Source organism: Canis lupus, chromosome 27, assembly GCF_011100685.1.
Source record: "Canis lupus familiaris isolate Mischka breed German Shepherd chromosome 27, alternate assembly UU_Cfam_GSD_1.0, whole genome shotgun sequence".
NCBI classification, from domain to species: Eukaryota; Metazoa; Chordata; class Mammalia; order Carnivora; family Canidae; genus Canis; species Canis lupus.
Window position 1 is genome coordinate 41,321,075 of NC_049248.1, and position 15,459 is coordinate 41,336,533.

Consider the following 15,459-nt stretch of genomic DNA (forward strand, 5'->3'; position numbering starts at 1 on the left):
TTTGCCTTCCTCTGCCTGCAGTTCCTGGTCAACCACACTGATCTGCTTCTTCCTTTCAGTCTTTCCAGGAGACTTGGCTGAACTTAAATCATAAACTGAAAGCACACGGAGAACATCTGCAGGTTCGAAAAAAATGTGCCTTCGTCCCTTTCACAGGGACCTTGAATGGCACCTGATTTGTTGGTGGTGTTGAAGAGCAAGGAGGCCGGGTCTGGATGAGTCAGCCGCCCCCAGGAAGCCCAGCCAGAGGATTCTGACCCCGGGGCAGTCCCAAATCTTCCAGAGCCTAAGGAGCTTTGAACATGACTCCTGAGACAAGAACCAAACCGGATTCTGAGGGCTCCAGGGTATGAATTGGGGTCACTCCACTGGTTGTTTCCCTGTGTGGAGGCCCTTTGGTCCTTGAGAGGAAAAAGCCTGTGAGGTTCTCTCTCCTTCTCTGACCCACTTGGTTTCCCCTATTTTTTTTTTTAATTTATTTATTCATGAGAGACACAGAGAGAGGCAGAGACACAGGCAGAGGGAGAAGCAGGCTCCCTCAGGGGAGCTCATTGTGGGACTCCATCCTGGGACCCCGGGATCACGCCCTAAGCCGAAGGCAGATGCTCAAACACTGAGCCACCCAGGTGCCTCAGTTTCCCCTATTCTTTCTCCCTTCTCCCCTCTCTACTCCACCCCTCATCTCTGCTCTTCACTTCCACTTCTCCCTTCCTTCTTTCTCCCACTGGTCACCCCTTTCCCCACTTCTAGTTCCCCACCCGCCTCCCCTCCAGCCAAGCATCTGCAGTGTGCTGCAGAGAGAATTCACCTGGGGAGGCACAAAAGTGCTTCTGCTTCCTCTTCCTCCTCTTCTTCCTTTTTATGTGCAAGTAATATTTTATTCCTTCCTCTGGTTGCTAGTAACATTGGACATTTTTTGGTGGACGTTCATCTTGCCACACTGTGTGAGAACTTCTAAGACACCGATGGTGGCCCTCCCTGGCTGGGAGCTGATGCACGGGCTCCCCAAGCGGTTGGGCCCAGCGGTTAGAGGAGTGGCTGCGTGGCCTGCAGGCGGAGGGCGGGCAGGGCAGTCTGTAGGGTATCCCACTCTTTGAACTTGGCTGTTCAGCTGTCAGCAGGCCTCTCCCCACGGGAGGTAGGATGAGATAGATGGCCGAGTCATGACTGCAGACAAGAGCATCTTCTTTAGGAAAGTGGGGGAGGAGCACTTGGTGTCCCAGAGTTTCCCACCTGCTGGAAACTTCTGCAGTATCAGACTAAAGGGCTCAGAGAAATTGGAGGGAGGGAGGGAGTCTGCTGGGTGGGCCAGCATAAAGTCTATACCTCCTCTGAGGCAATCTGAATAAACAGAGAGTTGGGGTTTAGGGAGGAAATCACTGCCCTCCTTGGACTCCCTGTGGTCTACTCTGAAAATGGACCCTTCAACCACAGATGAGATCACATGCATGATCCAGCTCTGGTCCCATCCCAAGACAAGTTGCCCCTGCTGTCCCCCCGCCCCCCGCCCCCTTCCCCTGTCTGCATAGAGACTGCCGCTCCTTCTTATCCAGAGGATCTTGGCACATCACCCTGTGAAGGAAGCGCTTAAAGCTCTTGGGAAGCAGTGCTCTGAGACCCACCATGATCTTTAATAAATGTTTCTTTTATTCCCCGAGTCCCCTACTCAACAAGCTGTATGCGTGGGAAAAATCCCAGAGATCATTTAACCCAACCCCTTGCTTTGAACCAATGTGGAAAGCATGGCCCAGTGGCTGGCCCAGGCCTGAGAGCAGGTTTCTAGATTTGTGGCGTGGTGCTCTTTGCTTGCAACATGAGCCATCTTGAGTGTAAACCCCTCTGCCTAGCTTTCCTACCCTCCATAAATCGGTCCCAACTACACAGGATGCCCACAGTTTACCACAAACCTCTTTGGCCCTAGCCTCACTAAGGCGCTGTTGTTCTCTATCATGTTCCCTAGAGTTGAGCCGCATTCAAATCCCAGTCATCCCTGAAGGCCTTAGGATCAACTCAGCACAGAATGTTTTTCCTGATTGTGTTGTTGGACCAGAGCATCAGACTTGTTCAAGACTATAGGCTCATTATCAGCTGGCCCAGAAGAACCCCCACTATGACCTCCTTCATCCTTTCACATGGGGTGGCCATGCTTCCTCCCCGGGCAGGGACCTACCGGCCAGGGAATGACCTACCAGTTGTAAACTCACTGGAAGGAGGCATTGAGTCCCTGGGGGAGCTGCTAGGAAATGGGGTGTGTTCAAGAAACCCCATGCACCCACATTTGACTGACAAGGCCAACTCCATGTGGAGACCATAGGCTGAGGGGAGGGAAGTTTCTGCTCCAGGGTCTCTCTAAATGTGGAAAGCACATCCTCTGTCTTGAGAGTGAGAAGAAGCTCTCGTCAGGCACAGTCTCTTATGAGAGACCTGCAGAATCCAGTGGAGGCCAAGGTGAGGGTCAGTTTCCATTCTGATAACTGGTGTGACTAACTCTGCAACTGCTCCTTCTTGGTCTCACTCACCCAGTAGCCAGAGCCTCTGCCTTCTACCACAATAGTGTCCAAGACAGTGGGACTGGCCTAGAAAGAAGGTCTAGGATGGGACGTCTGGACACTTCGCTCCTAAAGGTGTTCCTGTGGGCACTTGCTAAGAATAAGAACAATCCCTTACACAACCAGATTCCCATCTTCACACCCTAAAAAGAGAATAATCATTACATATAATATAATACACAGATTATTCCATTAGCGCTTTTTCCACCCCTTCAAATCTGGGATCCAATCTAGGTTTGTACACTGCATTTAGTTGTTTTATATATGTGTCTTGGTCTCTCTCTCTTCTCTCTCTCTTTTTTTTGGTCTAGAACAATCTCCCACTGAGGTGGGCCCACCAAAAAGATATGTCGACATCCGGGAACCTGTGAATGTGACTTTATTTGGAAGAAGGGCCTTTGCAAGAGGTAGTTAAGGATCTTGAGATTATCCTGAATTAACTGGGTCCCCAAATCCAATGACAAATTCTGTATAAAGAAAAGAGAAGATGTAGACACAGAGGAGAAGGCCATGTGAAGGCAGAGGCAGAGATTGGAGATGCAGCCATAAACCAAGGAACACGAGGAGCCACCGGAAACTGGAAGAGGCAAGGAAGGATTCTCCCCTAGAGCCTTTGGAGGTACAGCCCTGTCCCCCATCTTGATTTTGGACTCCCAGCCTCCGAGACTCTGAGAATGAATTTCTATTGTGTTAAGCCACCAAGTTTGTGGTGATTTCTTTTGACAACCCTAGGAAATTAACATGCCCACCTTTAATAAAAATGACACTGACTTTTTAAGGAGTCGAGGAATTGTTCTATAGGATGACCCAATTCTAAAATTGTTTTCAGAATGACCTTTTAAAATCATAAATCACATCAAGTCATTCCCCTGCTTAAAACCCTCCGGCAGCTTTTCATTGCATTAAAATAAAATAAGCTATAAACTCTTTATTCTGATTTACAAAGCCGTGCGTGCCCTGACTCCTTCGCACGCCTCCAACCTCGCCTTTCCTCTCTCTTCCTCACCCACCCTCTCCAGCCTCACTGACGTTTCTCTAATTCCTCAAACATGCCAAGTTCATCCCAGCCTTACCCCTGTGCTCCGGCTCTTCCCTCTGCCCGGGTGACAACCAAATACAATCCTTTATCTTTGATCCCAGATTGGGGGAAAGAGCTAGGAAGGACATTATTGGGACAATTGAGGGAATTCTAATAGAACTAGTAGATAATAGTGTTCTATCAATGTTAAATTTCTTGACTGGGTTAATAGTACTGGAAGAAAGTGTCTTTGTTCTTAGGAGAGGCATGCTGAAGGACGTGGGGTGAAATATGATGTCTGAAACTTACTTTCGAAGGAAAGGTGGCAAAATATTGACAACTGGTAAGTCCCGGAGAAGGGCATATCGGTGTTTATAGCAGCCTTCTTTCAACTCTGTGTTTGAAACTCTTTAAAATAAAATGGGGGAGGGCAGCAGCCCGGGTGGCTCAGCGGTTTAGCACCACCTTCGGGTCAGGGCCTGGTCCTGGAGACATGGGATCAAGTCCCGCATTGGGCTCCCTGCATGGAGCCTGCTTCTCCCTCTGCCTGTGTCTCTGTCTCTCTGTCTCTCTCTCTCATGAATAAATAAATAAAATCTTAAAAATAAAAAAAATTAAAAATGGGGGAAAGATGGACAATCTAAAGAAAAAAACTTAATCCAGGAATAGTCAAATTTTCATGTGCATTAAAAATCACGTAGGAAGTTTGTTAAAATGCAGATTCTAGAGGTTCAGAAGAGCTGGGTAGGGAACTGGAATCCACTCTTCAAAAGGCCCCAGGGACTAGGTCAAGGCCTCAGGCCACACCGTGAGAAGGAAAAGTAACTCGCATTCCATGCTCCATAGCTGCTCTCCTGTTCTCCAGCTGAGGGGTAGCTGGTTGGAAAGGTCAGGAAGGCAGATTGTGAACACTGTGGGGCAGGCCTGGAGATTGTGAACATAGTAGGAGGTGAGGAGGCTGGGGACGGTGCTTGAAGGCAGAGAACAGATTTGGCCCTGCTTCCCTGGTCTTTTGCTTACAGGTGGGAGCTGCCGGGGCAGTACAGGGGAAGCTCCTAGACACCACGCGAAGGGATGGAATCAGGGCTCTGACCCCCTAATACCAGTGTTGCTATTCTATTTTACACACCCTTATGAAATTATTCTCTGTTTCAGAAAGAAGGTCCAATAATGGTGAATTCCCCAAATTGCAATGTTCCGTGAACCTGGAGTCTTAGGTGTATTGACTGCCGATGTCATTCTAGCTTCTGACCAGAAGGTGGCAGCAACACATCTCTCTTTATTTTCCAGACCATTTACCGCGGGAAAGATTTTTTTTTTCAGGTGCCTCAGAGTTCCCTTTAGTTTAAGCAACACTTTTTAAATTTTTATTTATTTATTTTTTTAAGCAACACTTATTTGACCTAGATCCTATGCTAAACTCCACAGACACAAAGGTGACTAAGACCTGATCCCTGACCTCAAAGATCATATTGTTGGGGACAGGGGAGTCACATATAAACAGATTAGTGTGGGATCCCTGGGTGGCTCAATGGTTGAGCATCTGCCTTTGGCCCAGGGCATGATCCTGGGGTCCTGGGATCGAGTCCCACATCAGGCTCCCTGCATGGAGCCTGCTTCTCCCTCTGCCTGTATCTCTGCCTCTCTCCCTGTGTCTCTCATGAATAAATAAAGTCTTTTTTAAAAATACAAAAAAATAAACAGATTAGTGGTAGTTTACTAGCTGCGTGACCTTGAGCAAGTTGCTTAACCCCTCTGGGCCTCAGTTTTTTCAACTACACAATGGACTCATAAAAGTACCTATGACCTATGTTGTAAGGGTGATTATAAGGATTAAAAATGATAATGTGTGTAAAATTCCACATAGGAAATGTTAGCTATTACTGTACAATACAGTGAGAAAAGTGATGGAGTGGAGAAGATACCCAGAGTGCTTCCTAACTGGGAGGAGTGGAGCCCCCAGATGGAGATAATGGGGAAGGGATTCCACTCTGGTGCAGCCAGTCTGTCAGTGGGGAGCCTGTGGCTGGGCCAGCCTGGGACAGAACCCACCTTGAGAAGTGTGGAGCTGGAATCCTCCTGGCTGAGGCTCATCTTGGCTCCTACAGGCTCAGAGCCCAGACCATCAGCAGGGCCTGACCAACCAGGGCGTGCCTTTGTGCAGAGGGAGCCACTGTTAGCTTGCTGTGCACCCTCAGACAGGCAACTTCATCCCTCTGACCCTCGAGTTTGACCTAAGTAATGGGGAAATGAGACACAGAATCGAGGGATGGTGCCGAGTGCCACATCTGGGACACTGCGGAGAGTCGGCTGCATAGGCAGCGGTGCAGGGGCAGCAGGACTTGGAGCTAGGGGCGTCAAGAGGAAGCACTAGGAAGGCAAAGAGATCTTGAGGATGACATTGGACTTCCCCCAGCATGTGGATGGAGGTCGAGCCAATCCTAGACCTCTAAAGGGCAGGGGGACACCAGTTGACACTTGTTACAAGTATTTAGGGTTATGGCATTGCTCGTCTGTGTCTCAGTTTCCTCTCTGTCACATGGCAGGGGAAGAAGGCCAGCAATAGTACTCAGCGCCTACTACGAGATCATGACATGCAAATTTGATATCACTTAGATGTCACAACACCCAGGGAGGGAAGTTTCATTATCCCTATTTTACAGATGAAGAAACCGAAGCTCAGAGAGGACAAGTAAGTTGCCCAGGATCACACAGCTTGTAAGTGCCTGGGCTAGGGGCCCTGATCTCTTCTCCCATGGCCCTTTCCCTCGTTCGACTTTAGCCTCCCTTAAAAACGCCCTGGAAATCTTATCATCCATAAACACCCAGCTCCAGAATCACAAACCCATGCATCTCACTCTCTTAAAACAACTTCCTACCCTCTTGGGGCCTCTTTCAATCCCTCTGGACTAGGACTGTTCTTTGGCCTTGCCTGGAAGGCCAGCCACAGACCTCATCACTCTCCCAATCTCCCACCCTCTCTTGCCCACACGCCCCTTCCTCATGCAGCTTTGAGTCCATGGCCTGTCATTCAGTAGCACTCTCGCCAGTAACCTAAACTTCATTGCTCACCTTCCTTGCAAACCTCTGAATGCATCTCACTGTCATTTCTCTCCAAGCCTTCACCAGAGCATTTGGGGGGGGGGGGACATGTAATAATAATCCTGGCTAATATTTATACAGCATATATTATGTGCCAAGCCCTAAGGGGTTGAGGGGTTAACTCAGTTAATCCTCCAATATGACGAGGTAAGTACAATCCTTATTGCCCCATTTATGGATAAAGAAAATGGAGTGAACAGAGGTGCAATCACTCACTCAAATCCCAAAGCACACAGCTGAGTAAATTGAGGAGCCATGCTCAAACCCAGGCCGTCTATCCCGAGTCCTCGTCTTTTTTTTTTTTTAATTTAAAAAAATATTTATTTATTCATGAGAGACAGAGAGAGAGACAGAGAGAGAGAGGCAGAGACACAGGCAGAGGGAGAAGCAGGCTCCATGCAGGGAGCCCGACGTGGGACTCGATCCCGGGACTCCAGGATCACACCCTGGGCAGAAGCCAGACGCTCAACCGCTGAGCCACCCAGGCATCCCCCGAGTCCTTGTCTTAAATCGGTACATTGAGGAAAGATCAGCTAGGCGGTACTTGGCTCCTTCCACCCTACGTCCAGAGCTGCTCTCAGCCGGGAGTTGGGGACAATCCAAAAGGAGTTCAGGTCCTCACTGCATTCCGCAGCTGACACCATCACTTGGGAGATCAATAATGTTAATGGTAAAACTAACTTACACTTCAGCCATTATCCTGTGTGTCCTAAGTGTTTACCCCTCCCACCAACAGTATGAGGTAGAAGGTACAATTATCCACGTTTTCCTGGGGGTCATAGAAGAACCCTGGAACAAGCCTAAATTCGTACAACACAGAATGTTGGAGTCAGACGGACAGCTGTGACCCTCTCCTACCTTTCTTCTGGCCTCAAGATCTCCCAGGCCCGGCTCTTTCTGGGTAAGGGGGAGGAATCTCCTCTGACTTGCTAGCGGGCCTGGTTCCCCCACCCCAGCCCCCGGCCTTACCCCCCAGAGCTCTGCAGAGGACGCCCAGGTCCCCTCTCCTCTGTGGCACCTGGTGATGAGCTGGGAGCTTCAGCAGTGAAGGGGAGGGAGGTCCACCTGGTGCCGCCTGAGCACCGCCCAAGGGGCCTCTATGCTACTCTCGAAGGCCCAGATCTGCCAGCAGCTCCCTAAAAAGACAGAGCCTGGGAAGGACCAGCTCGGACTCCCCGTTTGCTCCCCGTGGATAGCAGACCGGGGCAGGGCAGGCCCGAGGCTGGGGTCCAGGGGCTCCAGGCCAGGGGCAGCTGAGCCTAGGGCTGTGGCAGGGAGCACCAAAGCTTCCCCAGCATCCCCTCCACTCCCATCCCCACCCCCCACATGCACACAGATACACACAGCTGCCAAGCCCCTACCCCCAGCCTGGGCTGCACCCTACCCCTCTCCACTCCTACAAGTCAGGGGGACAGGCCCAGGTTGAACCATCCTGTCCCCTCTCCCATCCTCCCTCTTCCCATTCCCCTGGCAACCAAACCAGACCCATCAAGGAGAAGGACCTGGCAGCTGTGCAGGGAGAGACTAATGGCCCGGAAGGAAGGAGGGGCCTGGAGCGAGAAGGAAGGCGGTAGGGATGTGAGCAGGCGGGCGTTGGCCCATCTCGGAGGACGCACAAAGGAGGGGAGGCTCCTCAGCCCTGCAATGCTGAGGAGCTGGCTGGCCAAGGAGCCGCCCTCCTCACCCCCTCACCCAGAGATCCAGCCTGGAGTCCCAAACCTGCCTCCCCAGATGCCCCACTCTTGTCCTCAGGGCCTGAGGTGGACCTGCCCGTGCTGGAAAGCCCTGGAGTCCCGGCAGCAGCAGCAGCCCCATGGCTCCTGGCAAACCCAGCAGGCCTCAGCACCCCGGCTCCTGCAGACCATCTGAGCTGCCTCTGTCCTCTCCGGGGCAGCCTGTGCCTCAGTTCTGGAAGCCGCAGACATGCAAAGGCCAGACATCAGCCTTCCCGATAACTGGGGCGGGGGAGGGCAGGAAGGGACGTGTGACTGTGAGTGTGATGTGTGTGCACATAGGTAATGGGGTGCTATGACGCACATGCATCCGTTTGTGTGCACAGGCTTGTGGATCTGCTTTGGGGCCTTCTCTCTCTTCTTTTCAGTCCCTGGACCAGTCGCGATGGGCACTTTCTCTTTCTGCATCTCTTCCCCATCCAGCCCCACCCCTCCCTGGGACCTGCAGCTCCTCCATACTGGTAACTGGTCCCTGCCAGTCCGTTCATCTCTCAGCCTTGGCAGCGGCTGCAGCCCCTCAGCCCCCTCCCCTTCCCACCTCAGGAATTGCTGTGCTTCCCGTAAGGCCCATGACTGAGCAGCAGTTGGTTGGGGGAAGGGAGAGAGAATCCAGTAAAGCCAGACGGCGTACAACTGGCTCATTCAGCTCAGCCTCTGGCAGGGCTCAGACCCTCCTGGGAGGGACCCGAGTGGGGTCCAGCCCCCCTCGGCCCCCTCTGCCGTGCCCACCCTGCTGGGGCCTGCTTGGATCCGGGGTTTGGAAGCTGTGTCTTTAAGGCTGAGACATCAGCAGGCAACCCCCTGGCCCAGTGTCCAGAGGAGGGGGAGGGGGAATGGCCAGTCCATTAGCGGAGGAGCTGGCGCCAGGCAGCAGACCTCCACAGGGCCCTGGGGATTACGGAGGGACCAGCCTTCCCCCACCCCCCTTGGCTCCCTCTGCCCTCGTGTCCCTCCATTTCTCCCCGGGTGTGGTAACAGAGGGGTAGCTGATAGCAGGTAGAAGCTGGGCCCAGCCCTTCAGGGGACAAGTAGAGGCACAGGCCCTGGGGCCTAGGCCAGGCCAACTCTCCATCCAGCGGGGCCACCTCCTCACCGCTCAGGTGCCGGCAGCCTGCCCTTTAACCTCTGTCCTCCTTTGCCCCTATTCCTTTTTTTTTTTCTTACTGAGATACAACTGACCACACATTCTACACTAATTGCAGGTGGACAGTGTAATGATTCTACATTTGCGCATCTCCGACCTCTAACAGCTCTTGCAGGCAGGAACCCGGCTCCGTCAGGCTCTCCCGCCCCACGCTCCAGCTCTAGACGCTGATGCTGGAAGGTGCCGACCCCCAGCCCGCCTGCCGGTGGCCGGTGGTCGCGGGGCCTGCTTCCTTCCCGCCCGCAGCAGGGGAACGGAGGAGGCCGGGCGCCAGCGCCGGGAGCCAGGGTGCGGCTCTCCCGCGGCTCCGCAGGGGTGGGGCGTCCCCCTGCCCACGGAGACCCGCCGTCAGGCCAGTGGGAGGAGCTGCCCGGGCCCCCCCGAGCCCGCAGGCCTATAAAGCCGCCTCGCCCCGGGCTGCGGCTCCTTCCCTGCTCCCCACCAGCCTTGCCCGCGGTGACTGCCCGGCCTCGCCGCCATGAGCCACCCGTCGGGCCTCCGGGCCGGCGTCAGTGCCACCTCCTACCGCCGCACCTTCGGGCCTCCGCCCTCGCTGTCCCCCGGGGCCTTCTCCTACGCGTCCAGCTCCCGCTTCTCGAGCAGCCGCCTGCTGGGCTCGGCGTCCCCCGGCTCCTCCGTGCGCCTGGGCAGCTTCCGCGGGCCCCGGGCCGGCGCGGGCGCCCTCCTGCGCCTGCCCTCGGAGCGCCTCGACTTCTCCATGGCCGAGGCCCTCAACCAGGAGTTCCTGGCCACGCGCAGCAACGAGAAGCAGGAGCTGCAGGAGCTCAACGACCGCTTCGCCAACTTCATCGAGAAGGTGCGCTTCCTGGAGCAGCAGAACGCGGCCCTGCGCGGGGAGCTGAGCCAGGCCCGGGGCCAGGAGCCGGCGCGCGCCGACCAGCTGTGCCAGCAGGAGCTGCGGGAGCTGCGCAGGGAGCTGGAGCTGCTGGGCCGCGAGCGCGACCGGGTGCAGGTGGAGCGCGACGGGCTGGCGGAGGACCTGGCGGCGCTCAAGCAGAGGTCAGGGGCAGGGCCGGCCTGCGGCCGTCGAGGCGGCTGCTGCTCGCCCCGCTCGCTTCCCCCCCTGCCGCCCAGGGAGGGGCGCCCGCGGCCACCCGGGCGCGTGCGGGCAGCAAGGTGGCCCGCGGGCTCTGCGCGCCCCCCGCGCCCCGCGGACTCCCCGGGGAGGGAGGGAGGGGGGGTGTTATGGGTCTGCCCGGTGCATCCAGGGCTCCCATCTCCGCTCCCAGCCCTTTAGGGAGAGGGTGGGCCGGGGCCTCGGGCAGCTCCCGGGGTCCTGGACACTAGCAGCCTCTGCCCTAGCCCCGGGGGCGCGCGGGCTGCCGGCTGCGCGGGGACCCTGCGGCCCAGCCGCCCCCATTCTTCCTGCCAGGCTGGAGGAGGAGACGCGCAAGCGGGAGGATGCGGAGCACAACCTCGTGCTCTTCCGCAAGGTGAGCGCGGGCCCCGAGTCGGCGGTCTCCCCGCTTCTACCCCGCCTTTGCATCTGGGGAGGCCTGTGCAGGCGCCAGGAGGCGACCAGAAGCCTCCAGAGACTGGCAGGCAGGGCCTGGCCCTTCCTGGCCCTTCCTGGCCCTGAGCAGCCCCTCCCTGCTCTTGAACCCCCTCTCCCCCAACTGCCACCCCCTTAAGGACGTGGACGACGCCACCCTGTCCCGCCTGGAATTAGAGCGCAAGATTGAGTCCCTGATGGACGAGATTGAGTTCCTCAAGAAGCTACATGAGGAGGTAGGTGGACTCGAGGGTCGGGGAGCCTTCAAAGGCTGCAGGTGGTCTCGCTGGCGCCGGAAGGCGGGCGCCGGAGAAGCCTGGCGCGGGGAGCCGAGGACTCGGCCTGGGGAAGAGCAGGGACACTCGCGGTGTAGACGGCGTAGACGCAGCCCCTCTACAGGTGGTTTGACTCCCACCCCTGCGCCACCTGGTGGCGCGCCGCGGAGCTGCACCCCTTAACTTGGCCGCCGGCTTGGGGCGTACGCGGGCGCCGGCCGCGCAGTCCTACGCGCGCTGCACTCCCCGGCGCCCCCTTCTGCTCACTCGAGAGTTTTCCCTCTTTTCTGAGTGAACCGCGCGGCCCGCGTGGGATCCGCGCGGCAATCTCAGCAACTCGGTGTTCCGGGCGGCAGGAGCTGCGGGACCTGCAGGTGAGCGTGGAGAGCCAGCAGGTGCAGCAGGTCGAGGTGGAGGCCACCGTGAAGCCCGAGCTGACCGCCGCGCTGCGGGACATCCGCGCGCAGTACGAGAGCATCGCGGCGAAGAACCTGCAGGAGGCCGAGGAGTGGTACAAGTCCAAGGTGCGCAGCCCGGCCGGCCCCGGCGAGTGCGGGCCGCGGGGAGGCAAGTCCCCCGGCTCACGCCCCCCCCCCCCCCCCGCCTCGCACCCCCCAGTACGCGGACCTGTCCGACGCCGCCAACCGGAACCACGAGGCCCTGCGTCAGGCCAAGCAGGAGATGAACGAGTCCCGACGCCAGATTCAGAGTCTGACGTGCGAGGTGGACGGGCTACGCGGCACCGTGAGTCCCGGGTTCGCGCCCCGGGGGGGGGGGTGGAGGGTGAAGGCTGCCCCGCAGTGACCCCCCTGCCCCCAGAACGAGGCGCTGCTCAGACAGCTGCGGGAGCTGGAGGAGCAGTTTGCCCTGGAGGCCGGCGGGTACCAGGCGGGCGCCGCGAGGCTCGAGGAGGAGCTGCGACAGCTAAAGGAGGAGATGGCCCGGCACCTGCGCGAGTACCAGGAGCTCCTCAACGTCAAGATGGCCCTGGACATCGAGATCGCCACCTACCGCAAGCTGCTGGAGGGCGAGGAGAGCAGGTGGGGGCAGGGCTGCGGGAGGGGGAGGGGCGGGGCAGGTGGGAGGGGTGTTCAGGAGGGCCGCCCGCGCCCGCCCGCGTCGCTGACTGCCTGCCCGGCTCCCAGGATCTCTGTGCCCGTCCACTCCTTCGCGTCCTTAAGTATGAAGACGAGCGGTGAGTCTCCCACGCCCGGCTTCAAACCTGCCTGTCCCCTTGTCCACTTCTGCCCTGACCAGACTCTTGCTGGGGCTCTGCTCAGGGATGGATTCTGTGCATGAGCTACTGAGGCCCGGTCCACACTCGCGCCTGCTCCTCATGCCCTGCCACCCCCTCCCCTCATAGATGAGAGTGAGGGCTTAGAAGGAGAGACACTCCAAGCCTCCTCTCCTCCACCCCCTCATCCCACTCTTTCCAGTGCCTGAGGTGGAGCCTCCGCAGGACAGCCACAGCAGGAAGATGGTTCTGATCAAGACCATTGAGACCCGGGATGGGGAGGTGAGATGGACCACTTGAGCCTGGGGCCCCATCATCGCCCATATTATTTCTGGCTGCAGCTGATTTTAGAGTATTGTGGGTTAGTGGTCTTTGGGGGCGGGAGGGAGACAGGGAGATAGAGATGTGGGTGGATAGTCAGGAGCCTGGGCTGGTTTTGCTGGAGGAGAGGGCATGCCCCAAAGGAGAGGGGAGGAGGGTGGTGCTGAATGGTTTGTGCCCTTCACATGCCTTGCCCCCAGCAGGTGGTGACTGAGTCCCAGAAGGAGCAGCGCAGTGACCTGGACAAGTCTTCTACTCACAGCTACTGACCCCATTGGTCTGGTGCTCCCTGACACCGCCCTAGGCCTGCTCCAAGCCCCAGACCCTAACACCAGTACTGAATTAGTCCTCTCTTGCTCTGCATGTGTCCAGGGGATGACGCAAGTCACCCCTTCCCTGGCCTGTGGCCAAGCCCTACCCAGCCAGCAGTAGCTGGCCCTTCCCTCCCTTCCCTGACACATATTTATATATATGACCTGTATGTTCCCCTTATCTCGTCCTAGTAAGAGGCCAGCAATCCCCAGAACAAGTCTACTGCCATTATTACCCCATGACCACTGGAGTGGGCCAGGGTCTGAGTTTCACTTTTGAATCAAATAAAACTGCTGTCAAGAGAAACCCGTCCAGTGCATTTGTGTCTGTGGCCATGGGGGTGCCTGTGGGGAGGGGGCTCAGCAGTATTTTCCCCTGGTCTCTAGTCATTCCTTTTCTACATCCCATACCTTGGCATCTGTGGCTCCTATCTACCCTTCTTCTAGTTCTACATCTGTTCCTTCTCAACTTCTGTTTGCCAGCTGCAGCCCTGAATGTCCAGATGCCTCCTGAGTATGCCAGAGGTCCCTCAAACTCAACATGTCCAAAACAGAGCTCCTCGTTTCCCTCTCTGCCTGAGGTCAGAGAGGTCATGTTCTTCCTTCAGGGTTCCCTACTCCAGGAAAAGGCACCACTAAGGACTTCTGCTGCCAAATTAGAACACCTCATCTTCTACCTCTTTCTTTTCTTCACCTACCCCCACCACCCAATTCTGTTAATTCTACTTTTTAACTTTTGCAAGTCTGTCAACTTCTCCCCATCCCTGCTGCCACCACCCTAGTCCAGGCCACCATCGTCTTTTGCCTGGGTCACCTTATCTCCCTCAGTGGCCTCTTTCTCCTGGCCTAACCCTGCCACCCACCTAAACCTACCTGACACACTTGACCAGCAAATCATTCTGCTGCCATCACTCCCCACCCTGCTTGAAAATGTCTACTTCTATAATTTCCTCCAACTCTACTCAATACTGCCTTTGCCTTCAAGTCAAAATCCATTTCTGAGTTTGTTTTTTTTTAAAGATTGTATTTATTGACTCATGAGAGACACACAGAGAGAAGCAGAGACACAGGCCGAGGGAGAAGCAGGCTCCATGCAGGGAGCCCAATGCGGGAATTGATCCCAGGACCATGGGATCATGCCCTGAGCTGAAGGCGGCGCTAAACCGCTGAGCCACCTGGGCTGCCCACCATTTTTGAGTTTAAAATGATCTTTTTCCACTCAATTATCATGCTACATGCAGGGAGTAAGCCAGAGTCTCTGCTCTCAAAGAGCTCCCGGTCTGGGGTAGTGGGGAGAGATGCCAAGCAGGTCCTTCCAGTCCTGGGAAGAGCGCTGGGACTGGGAAAGAAGATGACATTGTGGGGACATGAAGAAGAGCATCTAATCCAGCCTTGGAGTAAAGGCACAGCTTCCCCAAGGTGGCCCCATCACGCTGAAGAACAAGCAGGAGTTATTCAGGCAAAGCAGGGAGGGGAGGAGGCTTTCTAGGTAGAATAAGTCAGGAGGCGAGGGAGAGCCAGTTTGGGAACTGGAAGCAGCTATATAATTCTGGAATGAAGAATGGAAAGGAGGAATGGCGCTGAGGTTGGAAGATGACATGAGGGCTGGGCCAGGCAGGACCTTGTGGGCTGGATGAAGGCCTTCTGAACGCATCCTAAGGAAAAGGGAAGAGTAAGTAAAGTGGGTATCTTCTGTGAAAAGAAGTGAAAGCAGAACCAAAGAAAGCCCCAGAAGTCAGCATGCAATTGCTCTTAGGCCATGGAAGCCATAGGACAATTGAAGCCATAAATAAGAAGGAACCATGAGGGCACCTGGGAGACTCAGTGGGTTAAGCACCTGCCTTCAGCTCAGGTCATGATCATGGTCTCATCAGGAGGGTGAAGCATTCAGATCTGCATTTTAGAAAGATCACTCTCACGGTGGCATCCAGAAGCCATTAGGAGACTGAGAACATGGGTCATGAAACATCATGATATAAATTACTGGGTCAAGACCAACATCTTAAAAAAAAGAATATAAAGTGTAAGGGAGTGGTGAAACTTTTTATTTTTTTATTTTTATTTTTTTAATATTTTATTTATTTATTCACGAGAGACACACACAGAGAGAGGCAGAGACACAGGCAGAGGGAGAAGCAGGCTCTATGCAGGGAGCCCGATGCGGGACTCGACCCTGGGACTCCAGGATCATGCCCTGGGCCAAAGGCAGACGCTCAACCACTGAGCCACCCAGATGTCCTGGTGAAACTTTTTAATGTA

At 55.6% G+C, this 15,459-nt stretch overlaps 1 protein-coding gene across 5 annotated transcripts; it reads left to right on the top strand.

Annotated features, from left to right (window-relative positions):
* The first annotated feature begins 111 nt into the window (after nt 1–111).
* Nucleotides 112–13,509, top strand: PRPH (peripherin). Of its 5 annotated transcripts, none has more exons than XM_038577548.1 (14): nt 112–347; nt 2,861–3,168; nt 3,828–3,910; nt 7,406–7,570; nt 8,422–9,502; nt 9,605–10,566; nt 10,940–11,000; nt 11,200–11,295; nt 11,691–11,858; nt 11,953–12,078; nt 12,154–12,374; nt 12,480–12,529; nt 12,771–12,850; nt 13,090–13,509. In XM_038577548.1, exons 6-14 carry the CDS (start codon nt 10,025–10,027, stop codon nt 13,156–13,158), a joined length of 1,413 nt encoding a protein of 470 aa, XP_038433476.1. In that variant the 5' UTR covers nt 112–347; nt 2,861–3,168; nt 3,828–3,910; nt 7,406–7,570; nt 8,422–9,502; nt 9,605–10,024; the 3' UTR covers nt 13,159–13,509. The 5 variants fall into 5 exon arrangements, with proteins under 5 accessions (XP_038433476.1, XP_038433477.1, XP_038433479.1 ...); XM_038577549.1 differs by having other exon boundaries at nt 8,422–8,863; XM_038577551.1 differs by having other exon boundaries at nt 115–347; nt 8,422–10,363; nt 10,460–10,566.
* The last annotated feature ends 1,950 nt before the right edge of the window (nt 13,510–15,459 follow it).